Genomic DNA, 18,452 nt, shown 5'->3' with positions numbered 1-18,452 from the left:
TGTGGAGAGTGTCTGCACATCTTCCATGGCACGTTTGGATGCAATTCTAGTACAAATTGCCTGAGGCTAGTTAAATCCAGCCACCTTTTCACATAGTTCTCAATACGCAGAAGAAATTGTGGATGAATTCCCCATCATTTCCCACTGCCTTTACATGTGTTAATGTTTTAAAAGCAGCAGAAATTTCAGATTCAGATGAAGTTCTTGAGAATTCAGATTGCTCATTAGTGTTCTTCTTGAGAGCAAAGTAAGTTTGCATCTAATATATCTTGTATGAGCTTTATCCCTTGGTACTCATGATGTGGACAGTAAGTATGATGCAATCCTATTAGCTGATATGAGTGTTGTCCCTTACTTCAATTTTGTTTCCACCCAACTTCATTATTAATGACTATGCTTGTCTACTTGACGTTTGAAAACTGAGTGACAACAGCTGTCTCTCACCACCTAGTACATATGGCTGTATCAAGGGTATGAAGTATGTTATCCACTATTTCTGGGTCACCACTTTTTAGAAGTTCATCTTATTGTTTCTCATTGGTTTCATCATTCCATCATGGAATATATTGCTCCTGTTAGCATCTAGGGATTGCCTTCATTGTTGCACTTATCATAGCTCCATCAAGCATCTCAGTTTTTTGCTTTTGGGGAATCATACCAAGACATTTGTCCATATTTTTAGCAAATATGTCCCTCTTTGGTTTTCTAAAGTTCCATCTAGGTTGTGGAAAGAATGATGGGGTGGAATACTTGTCCATACTTCAGTCAAGATTGGACCATGTTGGCTGTGTGGGAAATTTTGTAATATGAATCATGAACTTTGGAGAGGTAATTTATTTGCATTAGTTGTTACAAAGCATAGTTCGAGATTATACTCCTGTCTTCAAGCTGCTGATACAAGTGTTCCTTTATCTTCTGCATCAGACACCAAATATAAGCTTTTTTTTTCTGCCAATTTACAACAGTGTGACCATTTTCATCCTTTTCTTCCTTATACTTCCACTGAGTATGGCGATTTAAAATCTCTGAGATACATGGAAGGGTTCTGTAATACTGGGAGCCCGCATCTCATGGTCGTGCGGTAGCGTTCTCGCTTCTCACGCCCGGGTTCCCGGGTTCGATTCCCGGCGGGGTCAGGGATTTTCTCTGCCTCGTGATGGCTGGGTGTTGTGTGATGTCCTTAGGTTAGTTAGGTTTAAGTAGTTCTAAGTTCTAGGGGACTGATGACCATAGATGTTAAGTCCCATAGTGCTCAGAGCCATTTGAACCATTTTGTAATACTGGGATGACCTGTGGAGGCCAGGACATAGCTGGAGGTTTTGTATACATTAATTACTGTTAATTCCCCAAATTTTATTGTAACTTCATAGATGTCATTGACATCAGATACAGAGCATAGATGTGCATTCTTGACTGACAATTGTACATATGTTGCCACTCCATAAGCATGAAGGTACATTGCTCCTAGAAAGTAAAAGCCAGGAATTTTTCCTCTCTGGTTCATTTGATCTTCATTTTCAGCATGCATTTCCTGAACAGCAACGACATTGAAGTTATATTTTGATAATATCTTCTGTAAGACTTGATATTTTGATGTACTTATGCCTTCAATATTGATTTGACAATTCTTAATGAGAGGTCTGGAGTACATAGCTGCAGGTTCCTGAGAAGAAATGTGCGACTCCATGTCTTGTGACAAATTCATTTTAGCCAGGAGATCTTTGAGATTATCTGGCTGCCTCTGCTTCTTAGATTTAGATATTTGCTTTGAAGACACGTGTGACTTACAGAATTTCACAAATGTGAGCAGTCATTGTCCCCCAATGTCTGCATAATACTATGTGAAAGAAAATTTATGAAAATAAACCATTGATACAGTAAGGATTTATTATAGTGGCATACCATTCATGGGGGAAAATATAGACTGAAAGAGCCGGAGTAATAAAGTAAAAGGTGAATGAGCATCCACCTCAACTGGAACTGAAATAACCCCATGTAGCCCAGCTACTATCAATTCAGCAAGTTGATTCTAACAAGCTGAGTTACACAAAGCTGAACATGTCAAGAAGCACCTAGAATATTTGGATCTGAAATACATAATGACTATGTATCCAACAGTAAACTGCATTTGCGTTATTCCTGAGTTTACTGAAGAAAAGACTGGGCCAGAGTCCATATGTATTGAATGAAAAAAGGGGGAGATGAGGGAGAAGGAGGAGGAGATTATGGATATGGATGTGGATGTTGATGGAATGAAGATGTGGATGAAACTGTTCATCTTGTTCATCTGAAAGTGTGCAGTTGTCTCCAGCAAAAATCAGTTGCAGGCTTTGAAGCCATTTTGTGTATATGCCAAGTTTTCCTCCTTAAACATCTAACAGATAAATAAAGATTCATGAGGTGGCAGTGCCACCAATGAAAAGTTTGTTATTACAAGGTTTACAGAAAGAGAGGAGTTTCAAATGAAATTCGAAGTTGTTCCTGTAACAATAATGTAAATTCCTGGGTGGAGCAGTACATAAAATAAGAAAAAGGCAGTCACTCATTTATAGTGAATCAATGAGCGGAGCACAGTAATGCGTAACAGAAAACAACATTCACACCAGCTTTTGAGTGCTAGCTCTTTCTCCAGCAATAGTACATGCATTCATGCACACAACAACACAGACACCCTGTGGTCACACCAAGTGTCTGTGTGGTTGTTAAGTGAATGTGTGCATTATTGATGGAAAAAGAGCTAGTGCTCAAAACCTAGTGTGAATGCCATTTTCTGGTATATGTTACTGTGCTCCATACCTCGATCTGCTGTAGGTGAGTAGATGCCTTTTCCCTATTTTATGAAAGAGTCATATCTATGATTTTCTCCAATGTATTTGCCTATTATTTTATTTAGTAACCCAATTAAGATTTAGTATTCATTTTAAATTTCAGGCACATTTGTTCATAACTATTTGTAATAAACAAAAATACATACACATACTTTCTTTATATTTTTCTACACTTAAATTGTGTTCAAATTGTATTAATCTACAAAAAATGGTTCCTTTTGAAATTTAAAACAACAAGGATTGATGTTGTGAAAGTTTCTATGTTAGCAGAACATCCAGATCAAAAATGAATCACTCTATAACAGTGTTTGCTCTTTGTACTCAGAAAATGGTGATACTGATATCTTGCCACAATAATAAATTTACCGCAGTATATTTCAGGAATGAAGTTGTGATTGTGCAGTATCAATACTGAATTGAGAAGAAAAACAAGGAAAAATGATGCTGTCGTTTTTATTAATGTTGTCCATCTTGTCCATTTTCTCTTCCATTGGTTTTATATTGCATAAATCTGTGCATGCTACATGTAATAAACTGTCTTCTTGAGTTGACCATACTGTACATATAAAATAGAAAGTTACCAGAAAACATTATGATGTGGCTACATTAATAGTACCAAACAAGGTGGTGCAGTGGTAAGATATTGGACTTGAATTCTGGAAGCAGCACAACTAACCAAATTTTGATTTTTATGATTTCCCTAAATCACTTAAAGCAGGTGTTAGGATGGTTTACTTTATATTGACATAACCAATTTCCTTTCCTTACCCAAGCTAATCCTCCATCTCTAATGGCCTTGTCATTGAAAGAATGTTTCTTCCTTGCAGTTATAGTATGTTTTAAATGTAACTTCAGGTTTAGATTCTTTGCAATGTTTCTCTTATTTAACTGCCACTTCTGAGTGGCCCAACGGACAAAAATGTGGGATATATGCCTCCTCATAAGTGGCTCTGACAAATGCAGTTCGACAGAGTTTTAGGTAAATGTATTTACTCGTATTCTGCAAATATATGCACTTACACAAAATGTTTAGTGTTAGAAAACCAATATTGTTTTAAAATACTCACTTCGAAACAAAGTTAATTGTGTGGAATTATATTGTAACTGTGATTAATGATTTTGAAAAATTGGTCTCTGTACACTTCGGGTGCTACTACTTATGCTCTTTTATCTGGCTCTTAAATTTGCTGAGAGAGTGATAAATTAAAATTTCCTTACACTCTGGATGAAGAAAAGATAACTGTTCACATTTTGCAGTAGCAGGTTCCGATTTCCCAGCAGTCTTCAGTATGTCTTGCATGAATACGCTTAAAATTTGTCTCGAACATTCTCATATTTTGTACTGTTAATATGACCCATATAAATATTCATTTATGTTATAGCAAGCACAAACTTCTAGACGACTGTTATTCAGAACTGCATCCAGTTACATGTGAATACTCATTAAGTATTTTACAAAAACGTTCAGTAACATGCATAAGTTCTGTTTTTCCAAGTTTTGACGTTTCTTTTGTCATTGGAAATGCATCAACAACTTCTTACTGTTGGATACACTGAAAACTAAAAAGTGTTAAGATGTAATTTTTTTATCTTCCTAATGGAATTACTACCCATGCTATTTTATTTTGTGGGCATGTTGCCATGAGATAGTGCAGTGCTTCTATTGAGCATTGTGATGAATCAGGTTGTTGCCATGGCATCAGTTGTGATCATTCTCCGCATCCATACCAGATAGTGCTGACTTCTGCATCAGTTGCCGTTTTTCTCATCTTTAAGCATATATAACATAAACACAGAGTGTTTTAAAAAGATTCACCCTATTTCACATGTGGATGAGGACAGAAATTTGGAATAACTTTTAACTTACACATAGTACTACAAATATGTTATTTTCAAAATTACTGTAAAACTGCATTCACTTTTCACAAATGTTCAGTGTGCCCTCCGTCAGACACATCACAAACATACAGGCAATCCAAACGTATCCCATAACTTTGCTGTCATCTGCAGTCCTGAATTCACATTTGTTGTCGTCTGTGTGTGTGTGTGTGTGTGTGTGTGTGTGTGTGTGTGTTTTACGTTTACTTGTTCTTGGTGATTATTTTTCTTTATTTGTACACTTTACAGGTCTCCTTTGATGAGGCATACAAAGATTGTGGGTATTTTCTGCAAATTAATACTCCACATCTGATTGCCATTGCATAGCGGTTGCCATGTGGCATCAAACTTCACCATGAGTTGTTGCAAAGGAGGCATGTAGACAAAGAGTTTTACATATCTCCACCAAAAATTTAATAAAAAATTAAAAATCACTTACCATGATATCAAATGACACTGGAGGCCAATGTTGCAACGCAAGATCCATAGACCTTTTATGCTACAGGAGGCACAGCGTCATACCCTCTGTGAAAATCATGCGACACAGTTCTAACCAAATTGGATTTGTTGAGAGCTGAGTATGCAAACCTCATTTTGTTGCTCTCTTACCACCATCTCGACACAGTGGGTAATGAATAAGTGGGGGAGCGAGCTAGTTGCACTAGGGAGGCCCCTATGAGGTCGGTTCAAAAAATTCAGGAGCTGTGTCCACAGAATTTTTATACACTTTTTACTTATTCTGCATGGTCTCATTTGAAATACTCTCCTCCACAGGTGATACACCCCTACCAATGCCATTTCCCCTTCCGGAAGCAGTCTTGGTACGATTTTTGCTTTATCGCGCAAAGTGCCATATACGAATTTTCTTATACCTCGTCTATCATTACAAATTTTCATCCCTTCAACATCTCAACATCATACCAATAGAACCACGTCTCATCACCAATTATGATTCTCTTAAGGAACATCTCATTTTCATCTACACAATCCAAAAACTCTTCTCAGATTGCCAGGCAAAGGTCATTCTGGTCTTGACTCATGAGCCGTGGTACCAACTTGGCGGCAACACTATGCATTCCGAGACACAGTGTCAAGATTTCATTACTTGATCCAACTGAAATGCTTCATTCTTCTACAATATTTTAGGCAGTCAGTCTGCAATTGGCACGCACAATTTCATAGAAGTTCCTGACATGAGTGTCGTCTGTAAACGTTGAAGGGCATCGTGAATGAGCATCTGTCGTCTGCAAATGTCGAAGGGCATCCTGAATGAGCATCATCTTTGACTCCCATCTGGCCATTTTTAAACCATATGAACCATTCGCTACACTGAGTACGATTTATACACTCATCACTGTGAACAGACGTTGTATTTGTAACAACATGAATTGGCAACTTACAACTAATCCCAACGTAAACTTTAGTTTTAATGTGTAAGTCAAAATGCACCTCAAGTTTCTATCTTCATTCACGTGGAAGATATTTCTGTCTGAAGTATACAACTAATCGTTTTCAGTTAAATTATTAAGTCATATAATTTTACCTGTATACTGTAATTAATAGACAAAGGTGTAGATGTTTGACTCAAGTCAGCTGATTTCAACCTCTGTGGCCATTTCCAGCTGATCAATATGTACAGATAACTTGGAACAATTTATGTGAAGTCCAAATTTCCTTAAGGGGGGTAGGATGTCAAACGGTACGACTTGCTGCAGGAGAGATACCACAGGACATTTTAATTTCCACTGTTTGTACTTTTTAAAATAAATTCATAAAACTTTATCAGAATGACCAGAAAGGATTCAGGATTTACACTTATAGTGGTGGAAGTTCAAAAATATAAGCAAATAGTTTATTTTTTTTACATTTTTATTTCACCTTTTTTCACTTACCATTGGCTGCATTTGTTGCTATATGTACACTTTTCTTCATAAGTAAGGGAATTTCTTCAATGAATTTTGCACAGCATACAAACCATACTTAGAGGTGTATGAAACTCTAGAATTTTCCAAATGTATTAAAAACTGTCGTAAAAATTGAGATAATTATCTATAAAATTTGAGTTTTTTCTAAACATGAAGTTTAAAATATAACAGCACATTCATTTTTTCATAAATTAAATAATTTCTAGAGTTTGATACACCTGTAAGTATGGTTTGTATGCTGTGCTAAGTTCATCGAAGAATCTCTCTCTTACTTATGAAGAAAAGTGTACTTATAGCAACAAATGCAGCCAATGGTAAGTGAAAAAAGGTGAAATACAAATGTAAAAAAGTAAACTATTTGCTTATATTTTTGAACTTCCACTACTACATAGATTGTGTAACCTGAATCCTTCCTGGTCATGCTGACAAAATTTTATGAATTAATTCGTAAAAGTATAGACAGTGGAAATTAAAATGTCCTGTGGTTCTCCTGCTCCAAGACGACCTGTTTGACGTCCTTCCCCCCTTAAATATATCAGCTACCACATATATTCTGAGGTCTATCTAGCAGTCAGCAATGTGTCTCCATACCCAGTCACTTACATTTTTTAGTGAAGAATTAAGCACATGCAAATAAATGGTTAAATAAAGGTCGCTGTGTTACAATACGCTTTGAACCAGCAGTTTAATATCAGACTTAACATATAGCAGTGTGAATGTACAGTGTCAGTCCAAAGTATCAGTGAATTGCAGTTTTAAATTATTAGAAACATATTCGATGTTTATTCAAAAGTGTCAATATTTAGAGAATAGACAATTAAACAAATGGTAGAAAATATTTTGCACGAGTTGCAAACAGTGTAATAAAATTCAGAATATAGATTTGTTCATTTCAGAATTTAAAAATATATTTTTAAAGCCTGTATTGACATAAACATGAATGTAATATGGGTAGTCATATGATGCAGTCAATTTAAATTATAGTAAGATAATTTATCACTCAACTCGTATTCCTGCAGAAGGTGGTTGGAGAAATGTGTAACAGAGAGAAATCAGGATCATGTCACTATCTTGAAATAGGTATTAAATTTGTGTTAAATGCTATTTTTATGTAATTATATAAAAAACAAGACCTATGTTTGCATCATGAGTTAGAGTACCAATTGTTTTGCTTCAGCAGTATTTTCATCATGTCCCAAGAGATACAAAACTCATCATACTAACTTATGCTAGCCTTCTTACGTAGACTGCATCAGGCGGATTTTGAAATGTTGAACCATCCACAACCATGACTGCAATTTTTACAATTTTCTTGCCTTAATTTTACACTGTCAAGTATTGTGAATGTTCATTGCCCATTGCATGACTCACAACAGTTTACTAGGTTACATTGTGCAAAATATACCTGAATCAGTGTTCGCCATGTTCAAATTTATTGTTCAAACATGGAAATAGGAAAGGAAGGTTGGAGGTTAATTTCCCATTTGAGTGAGGTCTTCAGTGATGTGTGTCAAACTGGTGCAGATCTGCAGAATGTTGTAGAAGATGACACTAAATGAAATAGCTTTACTAACTACATGTTAATGATTATAGGAAAAAATAATGACAAAGAAATGTTGATTCCAAAACTTAAGCTGTCAAAATCAGTGGCACTGTTTTCAGATTCTAAATAGAAAAATCAGGAAATAAAGTTTTATGAGACGGCAGTAAATACGATAAGAGAGAGAAACAAATAATTTATAAAAATGACTGTGGTGTCCCAGTGCTCCCCCATTCATTTTTTTCCCACTATTCTCAAACCTTTTGTTTCACTCTTCTTTTCTTTAATTCCTAGATAAGGCACCCTTACATCAGAACGCTCAAGCTCTACTACTTGTTTGATCTACCATTGCAGTACAGCTACATGATCTACTTTTGCAATATGACTGGCAGAATATATATACTCTGCAGCCTTCAGTTTTGCTTTCAGATTCAGAATATAAAAACTGCATTCAGTAGGCAAATGTTCTTCCTTGTACACAGTTTGTTATGATACAGAGCATTTTCAAATGTATGCCCAACAAGTATCTTCCTAAGAGTGATTCCTTCTTATTTTCATTTTATCACTCAGTATTCAGTGGTTAATTGTGTCTAACTTTCCAGCTGCATGCTCTTTTATGATTCCAGGAAGCATTATGGAATGGTGTAGCGTGAGGGACAGTTGGGGTTGGAATGAGAGGGAACAGTAGGTGTTGTTTTTGTATGCTACATAATGAGGCCTGTTTCCAAAGATAAATGACTTTTGACATTTCCGTTCCGTTATGAATAACCTGTGTGAAATGATAAGGACCAATTTCCTATTAGGCACATATTTCATACTTACAGCAATGCCTCTGTCATACCAACAGTTAGTAATATTAGTGGGGAAAGCAGTGACCGCAGCTGGATGCAATTCACAATAAAATGTACTTATTTTGAAGACAAAGAAGAAGCAATCTATGAGGATCTTTGCTATGTAACAATCTCTTCTTCACCTCCAGAGGTACAAATAAAGAAACTTACCCTATTTGCATGATCGTTTGATCTTTTAGCTTGTCTGGAACGCATGCTAAGCTGCTGGTACCATTGTTGAAAATACATTTCTATATTTACATGTAATTCTGCTTACAATTTTCATTTTCTTTATTATGATATTTAAAATTTTAATTCTCTTTTCACTGTCTCTGGTATCATATATAATTATTGTTCTGCATTGATAGAATATCCAGGATGGAATGTACCATTTGTTTGAGGGTAAATCACCAACAGTAAGATGTGCTGGGCAGCATACAGGCACATAGAAAAAACGAAAAATTGCTTAACTTTCGGACAGACCTTTGTCAGAAAGTCATGCAATTTTTCTTCCTGTCTGCTGCCTAAGCATGTCTTGTATTAATGTAATAATAATTATTCTTCACTAAAGCTACCCACTAATATTTGATACATATAAACACCCTTTTAAATATCATAAAGAAGAATTTTTTTAAACTTAGTTCTTCTTTATCAAGATTACCCTAATGCTTGAAAAATGGTACAGTGCCATGCATGATTCATTCACCATCTCATTAAGCTACACGCTGATACTGTATGCTCAAAGTTCAGCATTTCCAGAGATCATACACATTACTAGTTTCATTTATTTGAGATTTCCTCATTATGACAGTTAGTCTATCAAGATAATTGTTTATATTATTTACTGAAGAATGCAGTGCGGGTATTGAACTCCTCTGCCATTGTTAAAATTCTGTCAGTACCCTCTACATCTTGGTTTTCTGGGTTCTAAACTATTTCCTTTTCCTTAAAATCTTCCAAAACTTTTCTTACCTTTATTTTTCTAACTTTTTCTGTATATAATTAATTAATTGTTGTTTACATATCCTTTGTCAGTGGTATGTCTTCTTGTGGACGCAGTCCTTTTGTACTTTTTATTTTCATAACTTTGGAGCTCATTATTATTAAATGACATGATTCATTATGGTGAACTACAGTAACAGATGGTTTTAGTCTGTTGTAACAGGAAAATTGGTGAGACCAGTCATAATATCCTCATGGATACAAATTAACAGTGAAGTCATAGAACCAATCGATAATTTTTTGTATTCAGGGCATGTGGAAAGGATGAGATGGGCATCAATAAATAAGTAAATAAACAGAAGAGTAATAATGGCTGGAGTGCTTTTGGTAAATTAAATGAATTTTTTAAACTGAGTTTGCAATGTGTCTTTTGAAAAGAAAAGTTCCAAGTCCGTGTGTGCTACCAGGTTTGACTTGGCCATGAGACATTAACTTTCAACCTGAAAACCATTCAAGAACAGGGTAATACAGTACGAAATTTTTGGGGAGGGGCTCAGAATTACTAGGAAAGATAGTAAAACATGCAAACAGATAAGGGAAGAGATTGGAGTGGAAGACATAATTAAAATGAAATTTAGATGGTCAGGAACGTAGCCAGATGAGGGGTTGATAGAGGGATCAAGAAGAATTTTTCTAGCTTCCTAGATATAAGAAAAAACCAAGATTGTGATGAAAGGAAGTTTGGTGGATGACATTAGAAAATGTGCATGAGCTACAGAGTTTGTTTTGCTGAGGACCATAAAAAGTCTAGTGGAGGCCTTTAGTAATGGATATCAAGTGTCTGGTGGTGGTGGGAGGGAATGAGATTTTGCATATATATTAGAACTAATAACATAACGTGTAGATTCAGCATCATAAATATAGACTACTGGCCATTAAAATTACTACACCATGAAGATGATGTGCTACAGACGCGAAATTTACCCTAAAGGAAGAAGATGCTGTGATATGCAAATGATTACCTTTCCAGAGCATTCACACAAGGTTGGTGCCGGTGGCGACACCTACAACATGCTGACATGAGGAAAGTTACCAAACGATTTCTCATACACAAACAGCAGTTGACCGGCATTGCCTGGTGAAACTTTGCTGTGATGCCTCGTGTAAGGAGGAGAAATGCGTACCATCACGTTTCCGACTTTGATAAAGGTCGGATTGTAGCCTGTCGCGATTGCGGTGTATCGTATCGCGACATTGCTGTTCGCGTTGGTCAAGATCCAATGACTGTTAGCAGAATATGGAATCGGTGGGTTCAGGAGGGTAATACAGAACAGCGTGCTGGATCCCAACGGCCTCTTATCACTAGCAGTCGAGATGACAGGCATCTTATCCGCATGGCTGTAACAGACCGTGCAGCCACATCTCGATCCCTGAGTCAATTGATGGAGACGTTTGCAAGACAACCATCTGCACGAACAGTTCGACAACGTTTGCAGCAGCACGGACTATCAGCTTGGAGACCGTGGCTGTGGTTACCCTTGACACTGCATCACAGACAGGAGCGCCTGCGATGGTGTGCTCAATGATGAACCTGGGTGCACGAATGACAAAACATCATTTTTTCGGATGAATCCAGGTTCTGTTTACAGCATCATGATGGTCGCATCCGTGTTTGGCGACATTGCGGTGAACGCACATTGGAAGTGTGTATTCGTCATCACCATTCTGGCGTGATGGTATGAGGTGCCATTGTTTACACTTCTCAGTCACCTCTTGTTCGCATTGATGGCACTTTGAACAGTGGACATTACAGTTCAGATGTGTTAAGACCCGTGGCTCTACATTTCATTCGATCCCTGCGAAACCCTACATTTCAGCAGGATTATGCACGACCACATGTTGTAGGTCCTGTATGGGCCTTTCTGGATACAGAAAATTTTTGACTGCTGTCCTGGCCAGCACATTCTCTAGATCTCTCACCAACTGAAAACATCTGGTCAATGGTGGCCGAGCAACTGGCTCGTCACAATACTCCGGTCACCACTTTTGATGAACTGTGGTATCGTGTTGAAGCTGCATGGGCAGCTGTACCTGTACACGCCATCCAAGCTCTGTTTGACTTAATGCCCAGGCATACCAAGGCCGTTATTATGGCCAGAGGTGGTTGTTCTGGGTACTGATTTCTCAGGATCTATTCACTGAAATTGCGTGAAAATGTAACCACATGTCAGTTCTAGTATAATATATTTGTCCAATGAATACCCGTTTATCATCTGCATTTCTTCTTGGTGTAGCAATTTTAATGGCCAATAGTGTACTTCGGTGCTACTTTAAAATACCAGTACATACTATATCTTCAGAAGATTGACTTGACGTAAAATGAAAGGATTTCCTGCTTGGCTGCCATGCTCAATATGTGACATGTGCTTTCAGTAAATTGTATTAGTTAACTTGCTACACTTACTTTCATTTGGGTGGAGCAGGACTCATCCCCATCTAGCCATCCTGATTAAGGTTTTCCATGGTTTCTCTAAATTAATTGAAGTAAAGCTGGAATAGTCCTCCTAAAAAACGACATGGACAATTTCGTCTCCCATCTTTGCACTGAGCTTGTGTTCCATCCTTTGTCCACAGGACATTGTCCCCTGATCTACCTTTTCAGTAAAATTTGAGTGCCACTTCTATTATGTTCTTACAGTTTACTTTACATTACCTATAATAGTTGACCCACTCAGGACTGAAAATCTGTTGTGCAATATAAGATAATGTTCAGAGCATATTCCTGATTTGAATGTATTATAGTATGACAGAAGTCTAAAGCTTAATCCGCAGTTGCATACATCTCGCGAAGCAGAGCTTGTTCATGTGAAACAACAAATGGTTGAAAATATATCTTATTGGCTAAAGGGTCATAAATTTACTTTTTGATCAGATTACCAGTAACAGTGATAAATTTGTATTAGTGAAAAAGTCTTCAATAACCTCATTGCAGGTTTCAGGTCATCTGTTGTTACAAAGTGAGCGAGCTTGAGGTGGAAAGTTAATATGGAATGAAGAGAAAATAATGTTGGACTAAACCAAGTGGGTGTAGCTGGTATGGATTGATTTAAAAAACAACTTCACAAAAAAACCTCAGCACTGACACATTTCATAGTAATCAGATTCCATAAAAATTTATGTTAGTCAGGTGAAGCATACACTCTGGGCAGTAATTACAATAAAAAATAAGCATAGGCATAATATCTCAGAATGAATCTCAGTTATAATGCCGACTTAGCACAAGTGCTTGCAATTTTGAGACATTGTACTTGTAATTGGTTTTCCTGTAACATAGACTGTAGTAAATATCAAAGTTGGTTGTTAGTTGATGTATCCATAATCTAGGATTTTGAATTTAAATTTTCTTTTTAGTGATCAAATTGCTTAGTAATGTTACACTTTGTTCATATTGTCTGAAAACATTTGATAATGTATGATGTGGTTCAGTAAACTGATCCACATAATTTAAATTTTCCAGTCATGTGAAGGTGCTGCAAACACACCTCACTAGACACAAATTTATTATTTGTTCATTAAATGTTGGGCATGCAGCCATGCAAATAAAATTTCTTCCACTGATATTTCGCCTGCGTATCGTGCGGCCATCCTCACATTGAGTCGCAAGTGTGACGACAAGGTGCCAAGCATGGCCATATATGCTCCACCGTGGCTAAATATTTGGCAGAAAAATACGTTGGTGAGCCAATAGCGTTTGTTGCAGGCCCCATAGACAAATCCTCTAGACGCTCATCCTTATTCATCTTGAGAATTTTAGGAAGCCCATAAAATCTCTGTGGTACTGCACCTCACACTTTTAAACTTCTTATGACATCCTTTGGTAGTGATGAAGTGTTCAGCAAGTCAGCAGTCCTTATTGTCACCTTGTTGGTAGGATCTTTGTTAATCTTCCAGTATGCACTAGAACTAAGTAGACCACGTACCTCTTCCTTGTAGACTTCCTGAGGCAAAAGGACGTTAGCATTACCTTTATTAGCACAGAGGACGAATGTGACAGTATCCTCATGCAGCTTTCATATTGCAAATCTCTCTTCCTTGGAAACATTACTTCTTTGAGGCGATGTTTCGTAATTGCTCGGCAGCTTTCACGTCTGATTTCTTCAGCTGAATCCTCTGATAGTGGTTGGACAGCTTCCTCAGTGGCACTGATAAAAGATGATGTCAGCAAAGTCTTTGGAGTAGGGGCAAAATTTAGCCCTTTAATTAAGGCAGATAACATAGCTTTGTCCAGATCATTAACCATCAAATTTATGAGAGGACATCGAATAATAGAGTCCACCTGAGAAGGCTGGTCTAATCGGCTGTAGTTGGCAATCTGTCCTTTGGTTGTAGTTGGCAATCTATCTTTTGGTAGCCACTTCGTGAACCTAGTCATACTTGGCCCATGTCATGCCATCAATCCAGTCCCATGAGTCAGGAGATAAAACAGCCGCCTTCTTCAAATGCAGATGATACAGGTGTTTAGAATCAATGCCCAACTTCCAACAAGTAAAACAGAATTCTTTCTGTAACAATAGCAGACCTAGCCCTATGTAAAATTATATTTACTGCAGCGTTCTTGACAAAGTGAACCGACATGGCAAATTTTGGAACAACCCCGTGGTCCCGGCACTTCAGTAAGAAACTCAAGGAGCTCAATAGTCTTGCTCTCTGATGTCGTAATTTGTCCAAACTATGGACCCATGAAACCATCTCCTCTCCAAAGAGGTACTTGATGTGCATTTTCAACTTCTCACAGCATAATGAATAGTCCATTAAATGTCGGACATGCAGCTGTGCAAATAAAATTTCTTCCACTGATATTTCGGCTGCATATCGTCCCGCCATCCTCAGAGTGAGTCGCAAGACTATTCATTACTTCATGAGAAGTTGACAATGCACATCAAATTTATTATTCATTTATTCCCATTACATAACTGATATTCCAATGCTGTAAATAGCTTCACAAAAATTCATTGGAATTACTGCAGATGATTTTCAAAGTTATGACAATACTACCAATGTCACCACAATAGCACTGTAAAAAATCTTTCTCCTGTACTGAAAGATTCCAACTATTTTTAAGTCTGTAAGAAAATGATTTTTTTGTGGGGGAGGGGGGGGGGGGGAGTCAGAGATATTCAGTATTTGATGCTGTGTTATAATATGTTGTTTTCAGGTTAATTGTCATTATATTTTCAGTCTCTCCTTGTATATGTTGCTGCCATCATTGTTATATTAAGGTGCATAGATTGAATTAAGTTTGTTTCATTGACATTAACTGCATCTATAATATCATTATTAATTCTATCTGAAAAATAAAGATTTCTTTTGGCACTGTAACATTATTAAAAATTTGGCAATAATTCGGTCATTGAGAGGCACACCAGTGTAGGAGAAGTAAGTGAGTAATTATATATCAGCTCACAAGAAATGTGTAAAGAGACATGAAACTGAAATACAATTTCATATTAGCATAATGATAAATAGGATGTCTTTATTGTTGTTAAAGTATTTGATTTTTCTTCTGTTCTCATAGTTTTATCAGATGCCCTGTCTTTATTGTGGTGTCTATTAAAGGTCTCTTGAATCTGAATCTTGGGTTGTGTATCACATTTAGTAATTAGTAGGTAAAATAGTTTGTATTTTTAGTGCTGAACCATCCTTTCTTTTCCCGTATGTAGGTAGCTTTGCACAATTTATATAATAATAGAGTGAGCTTGTTGTTCCATTTATTATGTGGTTTACATAGATGACCCACACAAGTTCCACACTTTCTAGCCCAATTGCACTTGTTTTATGTTATAAGTAAAATAGAAAGTCCTGCATGAGAAGTTCAGTGTCTTATGTATCATTCCATAGCAACTGCATGCCCCATCAACTGTAGTTTTGTGTATGCATGTGTTGTAGTGATGATGAACCAATTCGAGGCTTCACTGATGAAGTGGAATATGGAAGTTACTACTCGCACATCCGTAGTGAAGATATCTACCACGATCTTTGCTCCATAAGCAGTCAGTCACAGACACAGGTGATGAGAGAATTTGCTTTACCTAAAAAACTTGCTTTTTTAAAAAATATGCAATGCTGTTCCTGTCCTAAAAACTGTGCTTAACTTGAGTTAACTTTTAAATTGGTAATTAAATAATCCTTATTTTATACAGGCATACAAATGTATTAATCCAATCCAATTTAAGATAGATGGTGTTGAATATATAGAAACCTGTGTTTTATTTATTTTTATTTATTTATATACTTGTTCCATAGATCTGTACATGTGAGCAAGTCACTCAGATGTGGAACGTGTCAATATAAATAATAAAATACATAGAATAAAAACATTGTTATAGTATTAATAACAGTGCACAAAAGTCATACTTATTAGCTTAAAAACTAGTCAACATAAATGTGAAGATAGCAGTTTCATATTTAGGTCATTATTGCATTAATTTTAACCTTGAACAGTAATCAAAACTTCCCACTTTGGGTTTAAAAGTGACCCAAAAATGGAAATGAGAAAAACAGAAATTTTTACATTAGGGCATTATTACAGCGTCAACAAATTTAACAACATCTTTCCAATCTGGGTTTTACTTATTTCTCTGAAAGAATTCCTCTAGTGAATAAAGTGAGGTCTCAAGTAAATAATTTTTCAAGCTACGTTTAAATACTGATGTACTACTCATACTTTTGATGCTGTTGGGTAGGGAATTGAAAATTTTCTTTCCAGCGTACTTTACCCCTTTCTGAATAAGTGTCAAGTTCTTTAACTCACAGTGGAAATCCTCTTTTCTTCTGGTGTTATGTTCATGATGTAGGCAATTCGTTTCATACAGAGTGGGGTTATTTATTATGAAGCGCATCAGTGAATATATGTACTGAGATGTTGCTGTCAGTATTTCAAGTCGTTTAAAAAGATTTCGACATGAGGTTCGTGGGGGTACACCACAAATGATTCTTATTGCTCTTTTTTGTGCTGTGAGGATTTTCTTTGCGGCAGGTGTATTGCCCCAGAAGATGATATGTATGGGCGAGAGAGAGAGAGAGAGAGAGAGAGAGAGAGAGAGAAATTGTTTGCCTATTCATCCATTTGTTGGCTTTCTGTTCCATTGGCATTTAGCCAGTTCAGCTTGTGTTTATTGGTACAATAAAGTCAAAAATTAGGATAGTTACTGGTAGGCACACACACACACACACACACACACACACACACACACACACACACACACACACACACACTAATCAAGCCCACGACTGCCACCTTTCAAGACAGTGACACACCTTCAAATCTCAGTAGCCTTAAGTTCATTAGTAGATTAATAGAGAGTAAGTTAGATCATAAAGCTTTGCCACTATTTTCTGTCCATGCAGTACTATTCTCTGGGAGTATTTATTTACTGTAGTGCATATTCTTTCAGCTGATCTGTGATTTCCTATTTTTGTCTTTCTCTTTGACATCCACTGTAATGTTAAAAATTGCTACCGTATATTTTCTTCCATTATTTAAACACACTGTTGTTTTTACTCAGGTGTGCCAATGTAAAATATTTAATACAGACATCTATACTGATGTGCTGATGATGCATCTAATTGTTTGAATACAATTGCATCACTTTGGTAATATTTCTAAAATATATAAGACAGTGCATGGCTGCACTAATATCATTACCACATAGTTGTATTCTGATCTGATTGCAGTAAATCAACACATTGGAAGATCTCTGTCCCCATTTCTTGGTATCCTAACAGTTGTCCTGTTCTGGTGATTTTTAATTGACATTCTTCAACATTCTTAAATATATGTAACATTCCTTGTCACTAAATAAATCTCGGGTGAACAGCCTGGTATGAGTGTGCATAGGACACAATATTTCGGCAATAGACCACGTTGCCATCATCAGGTGCGCTGATGTAAAATATGCCTGGAGAAATTGAATCACATTCCTTATCACTTCAAATCTGGGTAAAATCTTGAGCTCTCCGTTGAAAGGCTTTGTCAGCCAAAACTGACTTGTGATGACTGTTTGTAACTCACAGAGAGCTTGTGATTGGTCAGCAAAAATTATAATTACATTATGCTACCAGAGATGGTAGCCATGTGTGTGCACTTGATGGTGCTAGCAGTCTTGTAAGAACATTAACAATTCAATGCATTCTACCCAGATTTGACATGCTCACTATACTTAAATGCTAGAAAATTTGCTTCGCCCAACCAAACTGCTCCATTCTCATTTGTTTATAGTCTAAGGCACTAATAAAGAATAAGAGTAACAAGGGTTGATGTTCTTGTGTTGTAAGAATTTTGGTAAAGTGTGGTAAAGTAATCATGTACTTTTAAAAGACTTATGTTTGTAATTGTTGTGAAGTTATAAAAACAATAACATGCAACATTAGCCAACACCACCACAGAACCACCTGAATGTCTAATGGTAGAAAATATTCTGTGAGAGGCATAAGCTTCTTCGTGCACCTT

General features: G+C 36.6%; 1 protein-coding gene across 1 annotated transcript in view; it reads left to right on the top strand.

The window, feature by feature from the left end:
- The window catches only part of LOC124555392 (protein vav), a 166,966-nt gene that overhangs the window by 32,987 nt on the left and 115,527 nt on the right, over positions 1–18,452 (top strand). Inside the window, exon 4 of the mRNA XM_047129289.1 lies at positions 15,890–16,010. Coding sequence (XP_046985245.1) covers positions 15,890–16,010 — 121 coding nt within the window. The remainder of the gene's footprint in view (positions 1–15,889; positions 16,011–18,452) is intronic.

This window comes from Schistocerca americana, chromosome X, assembly GCF_021461395.2.
Source record: "Schistocerca americana isolate TAMUIC-IGC-003095 chromosome X, iqSchAmer2.1, whole genome shotgun sequence".
Classification (NCBI taxonomy): Eukaryota; Metazoa; Arthropoda; class Insecta; order Orthoptera; family Acrididae; genus Schistocerca; species Schistocerca americana.
Note: the sequence above shows the minus strand (reverse complement) of the source record. Positions and strands in the feature narration are given on the sequence as shown.